This window comes from Macrosteles quadrilineatus, unplaced genomic scaffold (genome assembly GCF_028750875.1).
Source record: "Macrosteles quadrilineatus isolate MER2022 unplaced genomic scaffold, UCM_ALF_1.0 Scaffold_6__1_contigs__length_79288215, whole genome shotgun sequence".
In the NCBI taxonomy this organism is placed as follows: domain Eukaryota; kingdom Metazoa; phylum Arthropoda; class Insecta; order Hemiptera; family Cicadellidae; genus Macrosteles; species Macrosteles quadrilineatus.
In genome coordinates this window covers 55,785,618-55,800,413 of record NW_026542599.1, presented here as the reverse complement: position 1 = coordinate 55,800,413, position 14,796 = coordinate 55,785,618, and the positions used below count along the sequence as shown (strand labels likewise).

The 14,796-nt window shown below is 39.9% G+C and overlaps 1 protein-coding gene across 1 annotated transcript in view; it reads right to left on the bottom strand.

Moving 5' to 3' along the window:
• Positions 1-14,796, bottom strand: part of LOC128996981 (C-Maf-inducing protein-like) — a 100,207-nt gene that overhangs the window by 9,221 nt on the left and 76,190 nt on the right. The window contains exons 11-14 of the mRNA XM_054422552.1: positions 13,052-13,234; positions 11,557-11,649; positions 5,658-5,814; positions 740-997 (exon numbers count right to left, since the gene is read on the bottom strand). Of these exons, the coding sequence (XP_054278527.1) occupies positions 740-997; positions 5,658-5,814; positions 11,557-11,649; positions 13,052-13,234 (691 nt within the window). The remainder of the gene's footprint in view (positions 1-739; positions 998-5,657; positions 5,815-11,556; positions 11,650-13,051; positions 13,235-14,796) is intronic.

Here is a 14,796-nt window from a genome sequence, read left to right as displayed (position 1 = left end):
TCACCACTTGAAAACTCTCTAATTCAACAATCACAGATAGCTCAGTGGTAAGGTATGAGGCTCATAAATCGAAGGACCCGGGTTCAAGACCCGTCTGGGCCAAAAAATTTTGTTCTAGTTTTTTTCAAAATTTGTTTCTATGAACTATTTAATCAATTTACTCAACTAATAATTATGATTTTCATACTAAATCTTTATTATTTTGTGTGAAATAAAACGGTTGGTTGGATATCAGTTGTGTTATGGTTAGTTGGCCATCAGTATTTTTGGATGGTTGGGCCATTGTTGGGCAATGGTTGGTTGGGAAACAGTTTAAAGAGGTGACATTTCTACCGTTGGCCAACTGTGTGGCTCCACAATTTACCAATGTTGGCCCAACTATCTGTGCTACATGGGATAGCTTATCTTAGGCATTTTTTTAAACTCTCTCTACACTTGACAAAGTCCCAGGGGACAAAATATTGTGCTTTAGTGTCTCCTTCTATGTTCTATGATCAACCTGTACTTCTTTAAGGTAGGCTGAGTGATAGATTTGTGTGTTTATTTTTTATCCTACCGTATTATCACTACTGTATTGGAAAATAAATACAAACATGTGTGATTCTAGAGACTACCAGACAGTACAAAAATACAAAGTATGTTTAAATAAAAATAAAAAATAGTTAACATTATACAGAAAACCACATGATTTTGTAAAATACACATACAACCGACTTTACGACATAGTAGGCTACTTTACCAGCTCTTGCAGATGCCTCTGCCGGTTGCACAGGTCCTGATATGCAGCTGCGCCAGACGGTGTACTCTGTAGCGTTGTCACAACTGTGAGTCTCTGGTCACTTTCTCCAAGCAAGTCCCACTCTAGCGCCAGGCACAAGGTGGTGTGTGCCGCTGCACACTCACGCAGCGACAACAGCAAAAGCGGACCTTGCGACTTGGCTATGAGCGGTGTGACAAAGCGTTTACGCCGATGACAACAGGCCAGCAGTGTCTCCAGCTAGGAAAAGAATTAAGTTGAGGAAATTTGTAAATAAGCCTTGGATTTATTTTATTAAGGCTATTGTTTAGTAATTATGGTGGATGAATAAAGACTACTTAAGCAGACCGAAAATGAGGCAGAAGAAATAAATATAAAACAATATTAGATGGATTAGGCTAGGTTAGATTTCTACAAGCCCAACACACCGGTGTGTATTTTAGGGTTAAAATAAGTGAACGCTGGGCGTTGAAAGAATAAGGTCAGTTGGTTCTTTAGCCAGTATCATTTATTAAAAGTCCATTGACCAAGGACAGCTGGGTGGGTCATAAAACATTTAAAACATTTGGACTTTTCTTGGGATTGATCCGGTTACTTTCTGATTATTAGGTGAGCCCCGATCATTTGGTTAAGGTAATTAATTCTGCTATCTATAGTAGATAGATAAAACCACTAGGCCAAAAATGAGGCGGGGGAACCAAGTTTAAGAGAACATTGATCATTTTATGGGAGTGGATTCAAGGTTCAGAGATGTCAACCCATAGTTTACCAAAAGGACTTGGCACTGCACAAGCAGCAGGAGAACAGAGTTGAGAGGCATTGAAGCAAATAAACCTACTACTGAGGTTTCATCTTACAAATACATGTTCATTTGTGAGAAGACTTTAACTTTCTCCCATATGTAGCCTATAGGAGAAAGTATTGTTTAGGTCAGAATGTTTGACTTTGGGTTTTTGGGTGAAAATATTCGTTTTGGGTCTCCCTGAACCCTAAAAGTGGTTTTCAGATTGATGTCCGTGTATAGATGTGTAGAAAATTATGACTAAACCTGTGGTCCAATTCAAATCAAATCAAATCAAATCATCTTTATTCCATAGACACAAATTGTGAAAAGTACAATAGTGTATAGGCTGCGTCAACAATATAATACAACTTAAAACTAATCTAAGGTTGAGGCAAAATAAATTTATATGAAATTAGGTAAGTGGGTACCATAGTAGTCGTGGCGTCTCTAGAATTTTTTTAAACTTTTTTATATTTATTTATGCATTGATTTTTATTGGGTTTTTTAAAAAATAAAAACCCACAAAATAACAGAAGACTCAGATTTTTACAAAAACAGCTTGAATAGTTTTAGATTAATGTTATGGTCCTTTCAACAAAATAGGACAACTCCCAAGTGCTCCTCGTGTTGTAGGCCCAAACATTACAGTTCAAAAGTAATTAATAAACTAATGTGTGCAAATGTAGCGATTTCCTCCCCCACCCTCCAAAAATATCCCAGTTACTTCCACCACTTACCCATTATAAGGGGTTTTGCCAAGCTGATGAGAGAAATCACTGTCAGTTTGTTGATACTGTGTTTAGTAAAATAGGTTGAGTACATATTTTTATTTTTAGTAAAAATTTTCAACTACACTTTATATCAACCTAATAAACGCAGGTTGGACTGCTTATACTTGACCCACTTTTATTTAGTAGCATTTTTAATATCATATACACATGAGACTGTTTCTAGGAAGCTTTATATCAAGCTTAAGCTGAACTTATGTCCCTTTTGATAAATATATCAGAAAGACACAAAAAATCAAAACTCACAAATCATACTATTATCGACTATTTGAGGGATGTCAATAAATTATCGTCTCCAATGAGTTTCTGTCTCGGCGAGCTAAAATCTTTGACCACCACCATGTGATTTATCCATAATTTTAATGAGGGAACATGATCTATATATATAAAATCCAATGTATATTTGTTTGTTTGTTTGTTTGTCCTTTATGGACTCCGAAACCGCTCAACAGATTGTAATGAAACTGTCAGGCATTATTAAGCATTATTCAAGGATGGTTTGTGTGAAGTTTGGTGCAGATCCGTCAAAAGGGCTCCGCCCCAGTGGCTCTGAAGTTTCCCATGTTAACCTTATGAGTACTCAAATTTAAATGGAATTAAAGAATCTTAACAGCTGGTTCAACTAAACAATTTGATTCTGTGATGTTCAATAGCATTAAATAGTTAATAGGTTTACCAATAGGGTGCAGCACTATTATTTTTTTTTATTTATGACAACAGCTAATTTGCAACCTAAAGGGGAGTGAGCGTAGCTAACAAACTTCAACCAAGAGGTGAGTTAGCGTAGCGAACGATTTAACCTGAAGGCAAGTGAGCGCAGGGAACGAACTTCAACCAGAACGTGATTAAGCCATGCGAACGAGCTCATCTTAAAAATGAATGAGCATTTGAGATAAAACCACATTAGGACAGGAGGACGTCTGTCGGGCCAGCTAGTAATTTATAACGGGGAAGATATTAAATTCTCTTTCACATCGTTTTCGGTTAATATGACGTGTCTAATTGCCGTATAAGAGTAGGAACCAACTAAAATAGTAATGGATAAGAAAAATACGGTGTGGGTTTTAGATTCAAACTAGCTTGCTTGGCTGTAACATAGCTCGATAGAAATCTTGATTTACAAATGTAAATGTTTATTTAGGTGTAGAGGTGTGCGAAGCAGCAAAAAATGTTTGATTCGAAGCAACGGTTCGATTCAACAGATTTTCAATTTGAATCGATGCAACTCGATTCAAAACAATACGGCATTTTTCTATCCATACTTGTCAATAGAGTGAAATAACAATAATTAAATTTACCATATTTTTGAGTAATGCAAATTTTTGTTGATGTGGGTACTAGGCCTATCTATACAATTGAAATATATGCATGGTGAAAAATATTTATTTTCAAACAAATTTTACAAGAAGCTGTATTGCTCAAAATGTCAGTGAGCTGCTTTACTTGCCTACTTCACAATTTGTGCTTGCAGAATCATATTGTGGAGCATGTAACCCATATGTTTTATAATATCGATTTAAAGATGTGTTTTAGTATAAATAAAAATTTGTAAGATTTATTATACTGAAACTTTCAATTGGTTTACAATTATAAAATCAAAATGCGAGGATAGAATCAGACCTACAAACTACAATGCATGGCCGATTTACCAAATAGGCACGTGCCTAGGGTGCGAGGCAAATGGCTTTTTTGAGAGGCGCCAAAAAATTGGAAATTAAAAAATAAATGGTGGCTGTATTTGCGTGCAATTGCAGTAAATTGATAATCCCTCACGCCTGTGTAGACATCGTAACCGTCTCCCGCAGTTGCGGCAAGATGTTAATTATTTCCTGCAATTGTGTATACATAATCATCGACCGTCTCCCGCAGTCGCGGCAAAATTTATACTATTTCCGGCGACGTGTGAATATAATTATTTTCCTTGATCGCGGCAATATATGAACACATCACGCGGTCGTGAGGAGATTATCACCGTCTACCGCGAATGAGGCAAAATTCTTATCTTTTCTCGGGGTCGTGTGGACATTATCATTGTCTTGCATGATCACAGTAAAATTCTGATAATTCCTTGCAGCTGTGTAGACATTATTATTGTAACTCCTGCGATCCTGTAGACATCGTAATAGTCTCCCATGGTCGTGAAGACATCGTAATCGTCTCCCACTGTCTTGTAGACATCATAATCGTCTCCCTCTGTTGTGAAGCCATCGAAATCGTCTCCCACGGTCGTGAAGACATCGTAATTGTTTCCCACGGTTACGGCAAAATGTTAATAATATCCCGCAGTCATGTGGAGATCATTATCGTCTTCCAAGATCGCGGCAAAATTCTGACTGTTTACCGCGGTTGTGAGGACATTATCATAGTCTTCTGTGATCACGGCAATATTTTGATCATCCTTCAAGGCTCTGTATATCTCATTATGGTATTGCGCGATCACGGTAAAATCATGATCATATCCCGTGGTCGTTAAGACATTATCATCGTCTCATGTGATCGCGGCAAAGTTCTGATCATCCCTAGCGGCCTTGCGGAGATATATTATCGTCTCCGCGCGGTCACGGAATCGTCCCTGTTGTCATTCGCCATCGGAGTAAATTGACAATTCCAGGTAAAAAAAAATATTCACGCATAATTCCCGATTTAAAAAAAATCAAGCTTAATTCCTGGATTTCCCCGTCGGTGCTCACCCTGTTTTATATATTGCAAAGGGGCACTAGTATTAGTTGTGCCAAGTGCGCTGACATAGTCAAAAACGGGCCTGCTACAATGTATACATAGCATCAGACCTACAAAAATACCAAATTTATCAGTATAAAACAACAGTCTTACTAGTTAAGTATCAAGTAGGCCTAACCATTTTTCAGACTTGTGTTCTTTTTAGAATGATTTTGGAGTGACTTGTTTTGGCTATGTTTACAGTAGTAAAACATGTCTCACACTGCTTACACTTAACAAAAAACTTCTCATCATTTGCAATGTCAAAACAAAAAATTAAAACAATTAAAGCAGTCTTTACATTCAAAGAATTAATTAAATAAGAACACCTTCAAAAAGGAAACCCAACAGCAACGCACTCCTGTATTGCGGGTGTTGCATTGATTTTCTGCAGGCGTTTTTCGTATATGGATACCGCATTCTGATTCCCACATGAATCAAACAGTTTTTTGACTACCACTGAATCGAATCGCAATTAGATGCATCGAATTGAAATTTCGATACATTTTCGATTAGGTGAAGCCCTCATTGAAACAAATGTATAGCACACATTTAGACATATTACCTAGACTTACAAACCAATCACTTACTTGAACCCCAGACCACTCACCATTTTCCCCCACAGCTGGCCGTCGTCTATACAGGCTGCGCTATTAGGACAGAAGATGTCAAACCATCCCTCCTTACCCTCCCTCACTCCTAGAACCATCTGGTGAACCTCACAGTCTGAGCTGGTTCCTATCCTCTGGATAACAGGAGTCAGGTTCCTGTCACAAAATCACTCATGTCAAAACTAGTTCCCAACAGTACCATAACTACGACCAAATATGACTCTGTTTAACATGAGCAGTGGTGTAGTGGAGCGGGCTTGCATAGAAACGGCAAACATTTTGAGAGTGGCACAGACTGTTTGTGCACATGATAAATACTAATTTGGAAACAAATATGACACCTCTACATTTTTATATAAAAGGAAGCTTCATGAACGTCATAGAAAATGGAACTGTCAGATAACGTATTTGCAAAGATATATAAAATGTCCTATAATTGTTTTGCCATCAGATCTGGAAATATGCAAACCAACTGCTGAATATAAGAAGGGTTCAACTGGCTACAAGATCCCCGTGTGTAGAACGGGCGCATAAAAGACATTTTGTAACGTGCCTATTTTGAGGGGGGGTCAAACTAGCCTACTCCTATGTCTAGCCTATCCCTAGGCATAGCCTACCAGACCTAACTAAGGTTATAGGTTAGAAGGCTAACCTTAGTTATAACATCATCAGTAAAGTATAGGCATGATACACTGTTGTGTTTGGTATTAAATAAGTGTAGAACGAGAGTTATTAATACTGTATGAGCGTGACATAAACCTTATACAGTATTTTATAGCTTATTGACTCACCAGCGATATGTTTCGCAAGCTAGGGCTCAACCCGGCTTGGTACTTTGAAGAAACTTTCTACACTTAGTAAACCCGCAGATCATGGCCTTAGGCCAATAATCCGTCTCAAAGACGTGAGGAAATGCGGAGTGAATAATATAAACCGACAACTTGAAGTTAAAACTCATTGTCGTGTGAAACAAACACAACATAACCTACAGTCAACAACAACAACAAGCTCGAGTGTTGGAGGCTGCAGACGACGGCGGCCGGCTAGCTTTTTTCGGGTTAAGAAACAGCAAACGTTTCGGATCAGCTGAGTCCCCTACTTTGCTAGAGAGGGGAGCGAGAGGGATGATCCGAGGAACCCTCAGACGGCAAGCAAGAAAGTTAGATCCTCACCAGCTACGATAGCGATCACTCAAGAGCCGTACTAAAGTAGAGTACCGAGTTCGTAATAGTTTATTGGTGAAGCATAGTTAACTCGTGTGACACTTCAATACAAATTGTAAGTCTTATATTTCAATAGATATAAGGTAAACCGAGTTAATTATTGCCAGGGTGTAAAATACTAGTTAAATTTTTACTAGATTTTATATTTTCACTCCTGTTAAACCTATGGACTTAGGCAAAGTTGACTTGATTATGATGGTGTGTTAAACCCATAACGTAACGATTAAATATTACGAGGCAAGTGTATTTTTAATCCATTTTAGTAAGCCCAAAACAATTTAATCTCATCATATGAATTTATTAGTAGTAGCCAGTGACTACTAAGATTAGTTGTGCTAGTTCAGCACGTCCCGATCGACACGCATGGCGTGTTGGTAGTAGTGGCCTTAGGCCTGTGTTTTACGATGCTTTATGGTTTTAACGACGGGTTTGCCATAAAGCCTTTGAGATTGATGTAAACCAGAACTGGATAGTTCGTTTCGGCCTTAGTTACTTTATTAATAGTGGAGTTTGTTTGCTTCGTTGGAATGGCCTCCAACTTTAGCTATTTTCGTTTTAAGTAACAAGGCATTTTATATTCAGTCTGTCTGGTGATATAATCTCTGTTTAACGATGTTTGGATGGTTAGGGTCATGTGAGATAATCCGTGACTAACAGTTGAATTATTCCATGTTAAATGATTTGTATGTGTTCTAATATTTTGTGTTATGAGTTTACGACAGGTGATGAGATTGTTTTGGTGCGAATTGGATAGCGTTGGCCTATGGCGTGAAACCATTTGACGTCTGGGACTGGCGAGTCGGCGTGGACTCAGCGTGTCTTCGGCAGCTGTGGTAGTGTGTTGAACCTACCTTTGGTGACGACCATGGTACTCAACGACGCTTCAGCAGCTGTGGTAGCGTGTTAAACCTACCTAGAGTGACGACCAACTCACGAAACTGGAATACGCGACTCGTTAGCGGACGGAAGATCGACGTGGAGCACTCAGCTAGCCTACTACGATTCTCGAACGGCTGGGGTTGTGTGATAAACCAACCAGAGGAACTCACATCACGCTGTTGGCCAGCTTCGATGTTCTTCAGTTGATTATCCAGCAGCAGTGGTTGCGTGATAAAACAATCATTGCAATGGAGAACAACGGTCAGCGAGAAAACCGGGGCTTGGTCAACGTGTACCCAACGAATGTTGAACCGTTGTGGTGGATCTTGGCGTGGTGTAAACCCAACAAGCAGCTCACATCGGGGGTGGCACTCAACAACGACGAACGGACGGCCACCACGGGACTCACTGCGGCGGACGGGGCAGTGACACGGGACCGTGTGATAAACCGGATCCCCGAGGACTACCTGCGGAAGGCGCAAGTAGCTCACATCGGGGGTGGCACTCAACAACGACGAACGGACGGCCACCACGGGACTCACTGCGGCGGACGGGGCAGTGACACGGGACCGTGTGATGAACCGGATCCCCGAGGACTACCTGCGAGGGGTGCAAGTAGCTCGCATCGGGGGTGGCAAACGACAGCTACGAACGGACGGCCACCACGCAGCTCACTGCGGCGGACGGGGCAGTGACACATGTCCGTGTGAGGAACCGGATACTCAGGACGTCAGCGACGAAAACGTACGAGTAGGCTCGCCGGCTGTAGTACCGATATAGGGCGCGCGGGCTGGAAAACCCAGGCCGCGGTGAAGCACAGGCATATTCCCTGAATGCTTAAAAGTGACAAAAGTTACACCCATCTTCAAAAAAGGTGATGTAAACAAACCTGAAAACTACAGGCCAATTGCAATCGTTCCTATTATAAGCAAGGTTATAGAACACTGTATTGTAAACCAGCTCAATGATTATTTTGTAAGTAATAGTTTGTTTTATCCTTTTCAGTTTGGCTTTAGGCCTAAACACTCGACAATAGATGCTGTTGAAAAAGTAGTCGAATATGTTTTAAATGGCTTTGAACAAAAACTCACTGTAGGGTCATTGCTAATTGATTTAAGTAAAGCTTTTGACTCTGTATCACACAAAATCTTATGTGACAAGCTAAAGTCTTATGGAGTAGCTGATAAGGAATTGAGGTTAATTCAAACATATCTCCAAAGCAGAAAACAGATGGTTAGCTTTAATAATATGAATTCTGAATACCTAGATGTTACAGTAGGGGTACCACAAGGCTCTGTCCTTGGTCCTTTTTTGTTTTTAGTTTTTGTTAACGATTTTAGCTCTAATGTCTCTACTTTTTCTGTGTTGTACGCTGATGACACCACCCTGGTACAATCTGATATAGATTTGGTGGGTGTTCAGAACAAACTTGACATAGCCTTGATGGAGTCAAAATCATGGTTCTCTGCAAATATGTTGGCTGTGAATGAAGGTAAAACAGAGCGCTCTGTCCTTGGTCCTTTTTTGTTTTTAGTTTTTGTTAACGATTTTAGCTCTAATGTCTCTACTTTTTCTGTGTTGTACGCTGATGACACCACCCTGGTACAATCTGATATAGATTTGGTGGGTGTTCAGAACAAACTTGACATAGCCTTGATGGAGTCAAAATCATGGTTCTCTGCAAATATGTTGGCTGTGAATGAAGGTAAAACAGAGCGCTTAATTTTTACACTAAGGAACCATTGTGATTTAGATTTAGATAATGACTTGTTCAAGCCTGTAAAACTGCTGGGTATTACTCTGGACAGTAAACTCTGTTGGGACGAACATGTACACAACTTGTGCAAAAAACTTGCTCGTGTTACCTGTCTTTTAAGAAAACTTAAAACTTGTGTTAATTCTGATGTTCTTTTTATGGTTTATTTTGGTTTGTTTCATACCCATCTTATTTATGGTCTAAGACTATGGGGCAATTCACCATCAGCAAAAAAAGTGTTTGTTTGGCAAAAAAAAGCAATTAGGGTCATCTGTGGCCTGAATGAAAATGATTCATGCAGAACAGTCTTTTCTGAACTTAGCATATTTACTCAACCTAGTCTGTTTATTTACTATAATCTTATATTTGTTAAAAACAACACCCATATCTTTCAAAAAACCTCTACTATTCATTCTCACAACACCAGACAAAAGAGGACATTGTTAGACCTAGTATTAGACTTGATAAGTATTATAAGAGCCATAGTTACCATCAAATTTTAATTTATAATAAACTGCAAACCAATGTTAAAATGTTACCACCTAAGAAATTTATCAATGTTATTAGCAAGTGGCTTAAAGTTAAGGCATTTTATACCACTGAAGAGTACCTGAGCTGTGACCCTCAAGACATTATCTATTGATTTTATATACTTTGACGACACCTATTGTATACTGCATATTTAATGGTGAATAAATTCTTGATTCTTGATTCTTGACCAGGTGAGGATGGCTGAGCCCCAGCCTACGACGACGAGTGGGGGGGTGGAACGCACCTCAGCCTGTAGCCGTGGTCAACGGGTGAGCTCGAACCCTATGCTACAGGGGCGGGTTGAGTCGGCTAAGTTCAAGGTACCGCGACATCAGGAGTCTGTGTGCAGAACCAGACAGACACCCAGGACGGCGGCGGAGACCGACGGGGCCCAGGACTACCGGCTGTAGTCGCGATTGGGGCCACGATGGACACCCAGCCTGCAGTGAAGGCTGTAGTAGCTGCGACGTTAGGTGGGTGATCCGAACCCCGACTACAGCGGCAGGCGGAGCTCCTCAGGTACCACCACGACGCTGGGATCTGTGTGTTGAACCAGATTCTCCTGGGGTTACATATGGACATGTAGACGATTCAGGGATGACGACTAACGACAATGGAAGGTCATCACGTCTCACTGCGGTGGAAGGGGCAGTGACAGGGGTCCGTGTGTGAGCCGGATTCCCATACGATTACGACAATGACAGGGGTCCGTGCGGTGAGCCGGATTCCCATACGACGACGACAACGACAGGGGTCCATGCGATGAGCCGGATTCCCATACGACGACCAGAACGACAGGGGTCCGTGCGATGAGCCGGATTCCCACGATACGACACCAGCGACTAGTGTTCCTGCAACGAGGAGGACACATCTACGACTGAGACGACAGGTATCCCTGCAACGAGCAGGATTCCTAGACGACGACAGAGACAGGGGTCCGTGCGGTGAGCCGGATTCTCATACAATAGCCTCAAGCCCCACGTAGTACGTCACATTTATGGCGCCCGAACAAACTACGGCAACGACGGTATTCCTGCAACGAGCAGGATACATATACGACGGCAGAGACAGGGGTCCGTGTGAGAAACCAGATGCCCAGACGACAGCGGCGACGGATGGGAAGTATGACCCGAGTCTGCAGTAGCATCGACAGTGGTCACAACAGACCCAGCCTGCAACGACAGCCAGGTGAGCCGGATGAGCCCCAGCCTACTACGACGAGTGGGTCCGGACTACGGCGACATCTGTGTGATGAACCAGATGCTTGAGATCTCCGATGCAGTAAACCTCAGCCAAGGCGACGGCACAGCTGAGCGTGAAAGTAACATCTTGACGCGAACCCTGGAAGGCCAACCCAAATCTCCGTACTGAGGCCTATCCGGAAACTAAATGTGCTGTATAGCACGTGGTACTTAAACCTGGCATGTAAACTAGTGTTATATGTTTCAGTGTGGAAAAGTACGTCACAATGTAATTAAAATTAGAATAAATTAAAAGAACTTGACTTACTTGATGAAGTGGTTATTGGCAAGGGCAAGGTCAGGAACTGGAACCGGTTGTAGTAGTTGTGCAAGCCCCGGTCTCCAATCATCATATTCTGAGCTGTTCACAATGAAAATTATATATTTATAGACCCCTTATGATTTTTAATCATGGTATCATCGAACTGAAAATATACTCCATAAGGTATGATAAGAAAAACCAGAAGGAACTCAATCTCTGATAAGACTCATAGTGAATCAAAGGAAGTGAAGGAAGGGCAAGGGAGACAAAAGGAGACAGAATGGAAGTAGCAAACTACCAAAGAAAAATTCAATAATTAGATTATGAGACTAAAAAGCACTAACTTGGTTCTAAAGGATACAAGAGAAGGTAAGTATTGCAATCAGACTTGGGTGTAAACGTAGGCGCGCTCGTACTCAAATAAAACACACTTTTAAAATTGTAGAAAAACTATATGGCATACAGGAACCGGTGAGGTACTGTAGGACGACTGGAGGTACAAAGTGACATGAGTGATCATGGTGGTAGTGGTGTGATGGATCAATCAAAGGGGTTAATGTATTTAATCAAACCATATGACATCACATCCTATGATCTAACGGTACATGGATCGAGCTGGCAGATTAAATTCTAGTAGCAGTAATGAGTTGGAGTTTTAAGTTAATATATACACAACACAGATAGCGAAGATACAGAGGAAACAAAGTTATAAGACGATCGTGCGCTTTCAGCTCTTGTATTTTGTGGCGAAAATATACCTGTGACAAGCAAGCAAGAGCCCAACTGGCAAGCACTGTGCAGAAATTACTACCGCACAGACACAGGGTCTTCCTCAACTGTGAGCGTTGTAGTACATGAGGGCGAGGGGGCTGGTATTGGACTTTGTCCTAGACACCAGTCACTATGCTAGACACCACATAGGTGCATCATTGAGTGTTTCCTCTGTGACCATCCTTCTTTGTGACTATGGTAAGAAACAAATATTTATTTGCCATTCTCACTGGGTTAAATAAGTTTTAAAATGTATTAAAGCTGGCAATGACAAAAGTAGGCTGGATAAACACTTATTAAAAAATAAATGAATCTTTTGTTTTAATGTAGAAATAGTCCTAATCTTAGTGAATAACTAAGGGATGAGAGTAGGAAAAGCCTAGGATGGTTTTGGCTTGTGAAAGAATGCAAAAGAGGATTTGAATGAAAATGGAGATTGTGGTGATATAGGGAAGGAATGCTCCTATATGAGGATTAATGTGAATGGAGATTATGGTGATATAAGGAAGGAATGCTCCTATATGAGGATTGATGTGTAAAGTGCAAAGGTATACAAGAGACGTTTGAAGGGATAGGAAAAAGTAAAGAGGCTCAATCAACACCCAAACTAAAAAAAAAACAGAACGGGAATAACCCAGGAATATAATTAATAAGTATAAAAAGTAAGGGATATGAATTATATTCTAGGATGAACGTTACTCTTTCTAACCTCAAGCTTTACACTTCTTACATTTCTCGGAAGACTTGTAGATAGCAGTCAATGCGGTCGGCTCTGTCGTCTTGCAGTTGGTCGATATTCCGCTCCTCCATTATCGAGGAGACTTCAAAGATGTTGAATATTGCAGAAAGACAAACAGACACGAGATTTGGAAGCACTCTTGGGTGAGGACAGCCACTGCTGGGGCCATGGACACTGAAACAGCAAGATATTTAGTAGAATTCATGGTTGTAAGGGTTAACAAATTTTTGTGTAGAATTTGCAAATATTTTTTGAGAGCAGTAACGAACAAGAAACATGCGTACAAATGTTAAGTTAAAACTATGTGTTTGGGTTTAGATTTAGAGAGTTTGTACAGATTTTGAGTTTTGAGAGAAGGTCCCACTAAACCTACAGAGATCAACAAGACAAAAAATATTTTTAAATTGCCTACTAAAAATCGATGAAAGTTTCAATTGATCTTTTAATGTACCAATCAACTCAAATATTTCTAATTAATATTTGCAATTTTGAAATTTGTATATTTTAATTTGATCATTATTAATCTACTCTTATTATGATGATCAGCTTTGTTTGTTATTGCCACCAGGTTTGACTTATGACAATGTTAGGATAAGATACCTTACGTCAATAATCCTAGTTTAGTCTTGAGCAACTTGTTTTGAATCAACTGTTTCATTTACCAGCCTCATACCTTTTTAAAATTATTTGAACACATTGCTCTCGTTAATACACACATAAAAACGGGGTTACACCCTACGATAAAACATCCAACTTGTCTGCAATGAAAAAACGCTACGTTTTGTCTTCCTATGTTGGGCCTTGCTGTTTGGAAGTTTAGTATTTTACACCACACTAAAGTGTTTAAACGAACTTCCAACATAAGGATTTTTTTTCAGAAAACAGCTGTTTGTCACCAGCTTAATCAAATAGGGTTTCAATACGTACTACTGTTCTGTAATGAGTTTTACCGGACACCATCCAGCTGATTATACTGTATTTGGCAATGAGTGCTGGTTATAAACAAAAAATAATCTCTCTTAGAGGTTATGATGAGTAATGATTAGTTATAATGATGTTAGTCCTTTAGTCGGTGGTAATATATAAGGATTTGTACAGATTTTGTAGTATGGCGTAAAATATCGTACGTCACTCGTCCAAAATGTGTTTACCGGACTCATATGGAAATCACTCGTCCGGTAAACACCTATTTTCAGGACTAGTAAGGTAATATACTATTACAACAACTCAGCTTCCACCTTTGAGGCTTTTTAAGTGTTCTGTTAATGCCTCGCAATGCAGGAGTTACTATTGTGGTCTATGTGGGCGATTTGTCTTTCAACAAGTATGAAAAGGAAAGAAAACTTAGAGAAGTATTAATGTCGAAACTGGCTATTAAAAAAGGAGAACCCTCTCATGTAACTTACAGTAGTAAAAAAAGTATTAAGCAGTTAACCCTCTGATTAGAGAAACTACTTGAGGATGATTGAAGGTACACTTAATTTTTTGGACATATAGGAGTGAAAATTTAAAAACGTACGTTTTCAGGAAAGGCACTTTTAAAATTTGTTGTTCCGTTTTTTGAAACTTTTTTTATTTTCTTTATTTCATTGACATTTGAAGTTTCATAAAATGTCCATGGTAACGCAATATCTTTTGTGGTTTTTTATTAATAGAGCATCTTTGTTGGAAAAAAATAATTTTTGTCACGACCATCACGGACATAAAACTGAATATAAAAAATAGTTGTTTTGCTA